General features: G+C 39.6%; 1 protein-coding gene across 1 annotated transcript in view; it reads right to left on the bottom strand.

Moving 5' to 3' along the window:
* Positions 1 to 283: 283 nt before the first annotated feature.
* TMTC2 (transmembrane O-mannosyltransferase targeting cadherins 2) overlaps positions 284 to 9,957 on the bottom strand; it is a 192,264-nt gene continuing 182,590 nt past the window's right edge. Inside the window, exon 12 of the mRNA XM_083573344.1 lies at positions 284 to 4,242. Within this exon, the coding sequence (XP_083429470.1) occupies positions 4,063 to 4,242 (180 nt within the window). The 3' untranslated portion in view covers positions 284 to 4,062. The remainder of the gene's footprint in view (positions 4,243 to 9,957) is intronic.

The following is a 9,957-nucleotide window of genomic DNA, read 5'->3' as shown; positions in this document are numbered from 1 at the left end:
TTGATCTTCCCAATTTAAATTGGGTACAGAGTTCTTGCATACAGAGCATAGGGATGAATCTTTTTTAGAATAACTCTAGTACACACACACACACACACACACACACACACAAACACAAGCAAAGACAGACACATACCTATTTTAAATGTACATGAAAATGTACTTTCTTAAGTTCTGGCAAGTGATTTACATCCCAAATGTTGGCTTCTTTAAACTGAGTATCGGTAGAATCATTCATTTTGCGATAATATTGAGTGCAATAGATGACAGCATGTGCAAAGTATTTGTTATCAATCATTTATTACTGAAAACAAAAAGGATTTTCTTATCTGGCACGTAAACAATCATGTCTACAAAAAGGAAAGCCTACAAATCTTGATAATTTATACAAATAACAGTTCTCAAAAAAATAAAAATTTAATTTAGTAAACTTGTGCTCTTTTTTTAAGCACTGTCTGCAATATCCACCACAAATCCCTGAGCAGAGACAACAATTTAAACTTATTCCAAAATTGAAAGTTACAAATCCCAGCCCCATAGTGAAAATGTATGGAGAAACATGGAACAATCTTCTTATTTATTTTTTAAAAAACCTTCCACCTGTCGTTGTTTGAAATGAGACAGACAATGCCACCATAAAAGTGTGAACTGCTTTTGTGCAATTAATGTGGAAAAAAGAATGAAACACAAGAAATGGAGAAGCTAGAGCAACAGTGAAATGTTACAATCAGAAAGTTGTACTTGCATCTGAAAGCTGAAATTTGAGCCATTTGGGGATGCCAATTAGGCTGCAATCCGAACACACGAGTACACAGGAGTAAGCCCATTGAAATCAGTGGAATTTACTTCTAAGTAGATATGCATAGGATTACAATTTTAAAAAGAAGAAGCGGTTTTAGAGGTTAATATAGCATTTATTTTTATAGCTGCTCAGAAATATGGTGTGGAATGATGGCTGTAGTACTAAAGACTGTAATATGTTATCATATGACTTAACCTGAAATGTTGAATTTCAAACTTGTAAGATTTTACTTTCCTCCTTCCTAAACAGCAGAGTTTAGGCTTTCACCTTGAGCCAAGTCCAAAGGTCATTGATTCTGCAGAAGGTCAAAAAGTTAGAACTGAGGAGAGGGTTGTAAGACACTTGTAACTGATGGTCTATGATTACCAAGCTTGCTAAAAGAAAAACAAAGTGCATCTAATGCAAAATGCTATTACAAATAGTGACAAATAGTAGTTATGCCGATAGAGCGATATTGCAAGACTCCTTAACATGTATACATTAAGATAGCTGAAGTGATTAAACAGCACAGAATAAATGTGTTCTCATTTCCTTCTAAGCACCAATACACACCTCAAAACATTTAAAAACACAGCGTGAAAAGCAAAGTAGAAGGCTAACAACAGTTGTGAAACACTAGGTAATGACTTTATTTTTTGCTTCAGTTGAAAAATAAAGAGTGTCAACAATGTATTAATCCAGAAGTAGGCAGCAATGGAATGATATTCAGTCAAAGGAAACTTTCACATAATGGATTATGGGAGTTCCCTTAATAATCTTCATTTCAAGGGTATTCCATGATATAAGGCCAGGATACAAAAAACACATTTCGCAAACTGCAGCCCCACCTTCCATTGAAAATGGCCACTGAAACAAAAAAAAGAGTTTCAGTAGTAGCTTGTGCTACGGCATGGAAGTAAAAAAAAAAATTGCCCTCAGACATGCCTAAAATTGTTTTTTGGAACCTGGCCTAAATTTATGCCCACTTGTGTTGAAATGAATGTTGAAATAGATCCTATTATGTCATTTAAAAACCTGCCTACCCAATAAAAGAAGTTGGTAAATGGCCGAAAGAGCACAGATCAGTCTAATATGTTTTAAAATATTTTTTTTTAAAAAAATACAGATTGTAATAACTATGCCAAATGAACTGAAATGTTAAGGAAAATGAATGGTGCCACTTTACTGCGATAAAGAAAAAAAAAGATGCAATATTGAGTTGGAAACTGCACAAATGTTTTTCCCCTCCCGTATGTAAAAACGTTAAGCATATGCAAAAATAATTGGCAACCATTGTCAGTCACATAATCCCTTTCGGTCTAACACCCTGTGAATTCGCTAGATGCTAAAAGCATTAAATCCTTTTAGTTTCTTGCTGCCTGTAGCAAAATATTTCCCTTCCCACAAACTGCTGATAAATCTCATTGCTAACATTTCACAAACATATTCACCAACTGCACACGTCTTCAAATTGTTCCAGTAACATGTAGCTGCTCCGTAGGCAGAGATGCAAGTAAAAGGTTAGCATTCTGTTTTGACAGTAATAACAGGAACACGGCTGCACTGCGCTTCGGCACAAGGTAGCTGTGTATCAGCTTGATGCTGACAACTGTCCTGTGTGAGCCACAAGGCATGGTATATTCAAGCTAAAGGACTATACTGTGTGGATGGATGCAACTGTAGTCAGCATAATTTAAAGAGCAGTGCCACTGCCAGCTGCTCCTACACAGTCCCTTGCTCTCAAACTAAATGTGACAGCTCCCCCATGTTTCTTTTTCACATGCCTGTCCCATTTGCATCTAAAGAGTAGTGTGTGTGTGTGTGTGCGCGCGCGCGCGCGTGTGCATGTGTGGGACTCTCTTCTTTTTCAAAGTTGCATGGTAGTAGAAGAAACTGAACCCTCTTCCTGCAAGGCGTGGGCAAATCTAACAATTCTGGCTTTTCTCCATTTTTCATCTTTCCCATCTTCACATTTTTTCCACATCAGATTGTGGATTTTTCTAAACTGCCCTCATGAAAATTCACCAGAATTTCAGTGCAAATTTCTCCTAATATTCATCTATTTGTATGCAATTTTACCTCAGACACTTTAATTTTTTTGCACATCACTTCCCCTCAGTTATATCCATATTTGTGCTCATTATTTGGTTGGAGAACTGCATTGCAAAATTCGAAAAAAGTGCCGATTTTGAAGGATGGCTGTGTTTTGGATCTGATTGTTCTGGAAAGTGTGAATTGTATAAGATTTATCCCCACCTGTACTTCCTGCCTTGCATCCTGTTTCTCCATCAGTTGGGGTACTTTTTTTGCAACCTGATTTCAGTCCCAGAAGTGAGCTAAACTGGTATAACATGCCTGAATCTTTAAAGCACAATAAAAAAGGTGGCGGAGGAAAGCTCTCTAAGGAATATTCAGCTCTCTTCTTCAATGCACACTTTTCTTTTCAATTTTTTTAGACCACTCCCACTTTTGACAGGAACAAAGCAGCTACACAAGAAAACAAACATGGTTGTGTCTATCACATCTACAGCCTGCCTTAATTCTTCCTGCTTGGGGACATTTCTGTTGGGTGAGTTCAATGCTGCCCCTTGCTTACTCCCCTCAAAACACAGCTAACAAGGTATTTGTTAACGTCTTCAAATAATGTTCTTAACAACAGGCTGAAAGAAAATGTGCCCTTGTCAAGATAGATTGCAAATTGTGTTTCATCTTTCAAATGGTTGCACTCATCTGTGAAACAGATAAGCAGGCAGCCCTAAGGAGATACACAATATTAAGACAAATTGCAAACACATTGGGTTTTAGTATACATTTTAATGAATTACAGCCTCAGAAAATAACTTAAGCCAGTCTATATCCTTTACTAAAATCCCATGTTGACTGGATGGATGTTATATAGGCCAGCATGATTTTTCTACCAGAAACCACATGAAAATGAGCAATGTGAAAATGACTACGATGGCCTGGCAAATATGCTCGAAAGGGCCCCCCTTTCAAGTGCTCAAGTTTCAAATCTAATTCATTTTTATGCTTGTGGGAGTAACTATCAAGTTCTTCATGAAACTCCTGAGAGAGTTTCCACCTTTCTCTCATTATCAAAATGTCACACCAAGAAGCAGCCCTGTAGGTTCTCCTAGCAGCAATTACAACCTTCAACACTTGCAGTGCAGTCCAACAAGAGCACTCAACAAAATAGCACCCTGGAAGTTGTTCTGGATTTGACTTCTTTCACCCTTTGCAAAGAAAGGTTCTGGGTTTCCCCCCTTCCAGCTCATGTCAGGTCATGTTTTAGATGTTCTTAAGCCTTGTTTTTCCATAATATTCCAGAGTTTGCGTAGATTTGACTGTGTGATGACATCATCTGGTTTAAACTGAAGGGCATGGAGATAGTTTGATTCTGCCTCCAGAAGTTTGCCGTTGAGATGAAGAATCGCTCCCAGATTCATTAGGGCAGCTGGATACTGGAGCAAGAAAGGGGAAAGCAAACATGATTAAAAGTTTATTTTGTATTTTCTTTCTCTAGATAACCTTCACCAGAGACACAAAATTAGTCCTTCATGTTTTTGTGGCCTACTTTCATGGAAGCAATTTAACAATTCATAATAAGCATGTAAAGGGAAGAAGGGCAAGCGCTGATTAACTGCTTACTGCATTTTTTATTTATTTATTAAATTTATACCCATACTTCCAAAGGAGCTCAGGACAGCAAACAACAAATGATGAAACAATGAAACATATTTAAAACATTTGCAGTTCAGATACAGAAAGGGAAAGATCTCGGGTCAAAAGACTTGTTGGAGGAGGAAGGACTTCAGTAGGTGCCAAAAATACATCAGAGATGGTGTCTGACTAATATTTATGGGCAGGGCATTCCAAAGGGTAGATGCCACAACTCTAAATACCCACTTCCCGTATTGTGTGGAACAGACCTCCTGAGAAGATGGTATCTGCAGGAGGCCGTCATCTGCAGAGCACAGTGATCAACTGGGTATTTAAGAAATGGTCCTGAGCTATATAGGGCTTTGTGCATCAGACATGGCACTGTGTAGTGTAGACATGGGAGAGTTTTCGTCCCACTCCCATCCCAAATTGATGACCAAACAACAGGTATTACATGTAGTCATACAGGTCGGGCAGTGCCAGTCTGATGGCTGACGTGAGAGGTAATTAATTTTAAATCAACCCAAAGATTTCATAAATTATTGTAATAGTTAAGGGCTTGCTTACTTTGTTCTTTTTCAAAGTGCAAAGCTGATGATCGTATTATTCTGATTAGTGTTAAGACAAGTGGCGTTTAACTGAAATCTGGCAATCAAAAATAATTATAGACAAACATTTAAAAGAGCCATCCACAAAACCGTCTGGCATCCTACTCCACAAAATGGGTAGGAAATAACAGCAAAATTCTGCACCAGGCAAGGGAGTTTTCCTAGCTGAAATCTCATTAAAAGCTTGCTACCAAATAATAAGTTAGCAATATTGAATTGCTGCAGTTAGGCAAGTTGTGGTCTAAATGCGTTTTTGGATCCATAGAGCTGAGTCCGACCAATGTCCTGTTCCCTCTTTATTGTTTTAGAACCTAAAAAAAAGTCACTATTGCATGTGACTTGGTCTACACTGGAAGATATAATGAATAAGGTTAATTATCTTTACACCACCACACGCTACTACCCAGAACATATCATAGACATATCCCACCACTACCAGTGTGAAAACTGATTGCCACTGACATTCATGGCAAAACTGTAACTAAAGTTCAAGATGCACGCATTTCTTCTCTGCAGCTCAAATCCCACATTTACTTTCCAGGCAATGTCAAAGGAATTAGGAATGCAAAAGGAAATAACAAAGTTATAATAATTGGCATAGAGCTATAAACAACATAGTGTATTTCATGACGGTTAAAATATTGAAATAGCGCTTCCCTTTCCAGATGTTTATTGGATTCTTTGCCACTCTCCCCACAATGTGTACAAAATGCGAAGCTCCAACTGAGACAGGCATACGTATCCTCAGAAATCAATGGGTACCACCCAATGATGTTCACCCATTTGCACTGCCAAAATCCAAGTTCTCCAAATCCTTTACAGCAGTTTTTTTTGGGGAGGGAGGGTTAAGTGACTGGTTTGCAGGGGGAGAACAGGAAGGAGACTTCACCCAATATATGTATATAACTGGTACAGTCCTCCTTAATCCTGTTTTCTTCTTATTGGAAAATGAGGTGTGGAAGAGGAAATAAAGAGGTAAAGCAAAAGAATTTACCCTTTGAAAACCAAACCAGGTAACACTGGGCATATAAAACATAGACTACCATTTGCAGATTTTGGTTTTGCAACATGAGCCTAAATTGTTTTTTCTCTCTCTGTTAGGGAATTAGAATTTAACAGTAGTATTACCTGCCATACGTGCACTATTTCTCAGTACAGCCAGCATGCCATTCTACTCAAACATTGTAAACAAGGAGAACTAATAAATGAATTCATAAAGTACCTTTATTTCCATGCAGTACACAACACCCTGATTACCATACTGCTAGCTCTGAAAGCAATCTTGTTTACATGTATCAAAAATATCATGCTTTTTCATTCTCAGCTCATGAAAGCAGGTTAAATATCAAATAAAGTGAAAACTCGTTTTAGATGTTATTTCAGATTATATTTAGACGCTATCCTAGTTGACATTTGCAACCTGTTTTCTCTATAAATATAGCTAATAAACCAGCAGCTTTCATTGAATTGTAAGTTCTGAAGCTGACACAAATATCATCTGGCCCAGCTTTCTGCCCCAGCATAGATACTTCACAGAGCAAGTCATTTCCACAATGCATGAGTAACTCACAATAAAGGAGATAATATCACAAACAGAAAACAAGGGGCACTTCATCTATGACACACAGATGAAAATAAAGCAAGACTTAACAAATCAAGCATCTCCCATGAACTGTCTGGAAATATGTGAAAGCACACCATTCTATTGGACAGGGGCTGAGGGAAAAAGGAACACACCTCCAGAGTTGACAGCTAATTTTGTTTGGGTGAAAATCTCTTTCTCAGCCTAAGTGTGAAAATCTAGGAGGGCTGAATCTTGTCCATTCTTATCTGATGAAATCAACAGATTGAATTTTCAAGCAATCTTTTGCATGCGAGACCAATTTTGGGATTGGTTCCATTTTTCTGGAGCAACAACTGTTGTGACAGTAGGATGTTACAAAAACAGGACACATTACAGAGGTGGGAAAGTTCGTTTTGTGCTCGTTTCACTTCCTTTTTGTAAGGCATATCCCACGTTGAACAGAACCAATTCTAAATATCTCCCACAGAGAAAATACATTTGCCCTGTCAACTAATTCTCCAGAGGATCATGGCACTCAGAACCTCTGAAGGATGCCTTGCTGGAAAATGAGAAACAGCTCATTCTCAATGTCAACATATTGTGAAGAGATGGGCAGCAGTGAGGAGAAGTCCCTAACTCCAAGAGGCCTGTATTGGAGCACCAGATTAAAAGAAATGTGAGATACCTTTTAAAGATAAGAATTCTACTTGGTTTTTAAATCACGGACATTCCTCATTTGTCTCTCTGCATATTTCACTTCAACCAAGAATGTAACAGGGTTCCCATGCATCCAGAATTTTCCAGACATATCCAGAATATCGCATTCACCAGCAGCATCCAGAAATCGGCTAAATGTCTGGGAAAATCGGGCCATATAACAGCCCATGTTGGCAGTGCTGATTTTGCCAATTTCCCCTTAAAATAGTTCAAAAGCGGAAAATGTTTTTGTGATCTTGCAAAAAAAAAAAAAAAACCACCCAAAAAACTTTGGGGGAAACTAAAAAAACAAACAAACCTTTTCTGTCTGAATTTTCACTGTTTGAAATATGGCAACCCTAGAATGTAATAAATTAATCACCTAGCTTTAGTTGATATCTTTCTGGGGGGTGGAAGTCATTTTTAACATTAGAAATGGGGAACTATGCAAATTGCTTACTATATCTCTGCAGACTCTGTGCTTGCCTGTTTGAAATATTATTTATTTAGCATTTTCACCCAGCTTAGATGTTTTCACCTCTGCAGGAAACAGTCATTCCTCTCCCACAGATGACACATAAAGTTGAAAGCATCCACACAGCACCACCACCTCCTGGCCAAGCAACTCTTCCACACTGCTTTGTGGTGCGTGAGATTTGGCACTGGCACACACTCTCTCTGTGGCTCATGGATGACAGAAGAATGGATGGCACCTGTCTGCTCAGGCCAGTGTTATCGCATTCTGCCAGCTGAACGCGATGAAGCCTCCGCCACAATTGCTGGGGCTTTTCTCCAAACACATAATCTTTGATTTAAGATAGATGAAGAAGCTTTACGGCACATGAGTGGTGCCAGTCAGCAGCTACCAGCGCAATAGTGTGGAACTCGCTGCAACCACAGAACAAATGACCCCCCACACCACATGAAAGGAAAACCGACTCCTTCATTCATTTCCTTTTGGAGACAGAGGCTTTGCATCAAACGGAGCCAGCTGGAAGTCCTATTAGAGTTTTAATGGAAGTCTCTTTATGGCATTCTAGGAATTATTCCATTATTAGAGAATTCCCATTTAATCATTTGCGTAGGCTTTGGAAACTTATTGCCTTACTCCTCAGACTTTGCTGTGCTAGTTAAAAAAGAAAACTGTTCGCCAGCGAGTGCGTGAGCTCAGCCACCTTGGTACCGTGGCAAATGCACATGATAAGGGTCACAAGCAAATATTGAAGTGCAGCTGGTTCAGCCTAAGAAGTGAAATGTCCTTTACGCAACAGAATTTTAACAAGCGATAGGTTAAGGAGTGAACTAAAAGGGGAAATATAGCATTTGAAAGTACAGGCAACTTCTCATTTGTGTGCGTGCACATGGCCACAAATCCAGAAGTGGCACAAATGGGGAGAAATGGCTGTAAAATAGGGCAAATAGGGCAAAAATGGTGCAAAAACAGTGTCTAGCAATCCCACGACCTTCACAAGTGCAATCCTAGGAGCCTTTGCACTGATGTCTGAGGCCTGTAGAGCAGGCTTCCTCAACCTCGGCCCTCCAAATGTTTTGAGACTACAATTCCCATCATCCCTGACCACTGGTCCTGCTAGCTAGGGATGATGGGAGTTGTAGGCCAAAAACATCTGGAGGGCCTAGTTTGAGGAATCCTGCTGTAGAGAGTTGGAGTCTGAGCAGTTAGGTTTGGAGGGAGCAATAGTGGTGAAGTTGGTGGGTTTTTGTTTTTTCAAAGATTTCCAGAGGTTTAGAGGGTGTTTGCAGGCTTTTTCAATGGTGTTTCCAATATACGCAATTTCACTTAAGTGTGCGGTGCCTCAGAACGTAACCTCCACATAAATGGGGAGTGGCCTATAGAGGCTAAAGAGTACACCCTGAACCCAAATTAGAATCCTTTGTGGAAGGACCACCTTTCAGGAATCAGATTTGTGTGCTGTGACAAGCATTATAGACTCCTAGGGATAGTTGATAGTGCCATGCTCTGTTCCACTACAGCAGGGGTGGGGAATTTAAGTTGTTGGGCTCCAATTCCCATCAACCCTGGTGTTTCGGCTTTGCTAGCTGGGGCTGATGAGAGTGCAGGAACATCTGGAGGGCTTCAATCTTGCTGCTTCTCCTGTTCTGCCTTTTCTCACAGAGTTTGGTTTCCCCACTTCACTGGCTGATTTTTATGTATTTCTCTTTTCGGCATATATGACCACATCCTGCATTCTCCATTCACTCCCACACAGCTCCCCTCCCAAACAATCCCTCATTTGCCTTTATACTGTCAGCCAACAGAACTCCATCTCTTCATTCTGTCTCCCTGCTATGTTCAAGTCATATACTCTATCACTCCAAAATGCAATCTTCTTTCTCATTGCCTCTGCTGTTCTCCATCTCAAACAGGGCCAGGGAAGGTCTTAATTTCTATGCTAACTCAGACTACCCTCTGGCCATTGACAATTATTTGAAATTGCTGCCTGAATTAGCTCCCTGCTTATAGGTAGACAATTACAGACACCACCACATACAAGGCCAAACTCCTTGCACACCTCTGTTAAATGCTGAGCATGATCTGAATAGGAAGACAAACATGCATTGCTAGTCTGCTGCCCATGTGACAATTGCTACCACAGAGAAAAAATTCAAGAAGATGCCATCGGACCAAT

Source organism: Podarcis filfolensis (genome assembly GCF_964270895.1).
Source record: "Podarcis filfolensis genome assembly, chromosome: 10".
NCBI classification, from domain to species: domain Eukaryota; kingdom Metazoa; phylum Chordata; class Lepidosauria; order Squamata; family Lacertidae; genus Podarcis; species Podarcis filfolensis.
The sequence above is the reverse complement of the archived record's forward strand: the minus strand, read 5'-3'. Positions and strand labels throughout refer to the sequence as shown.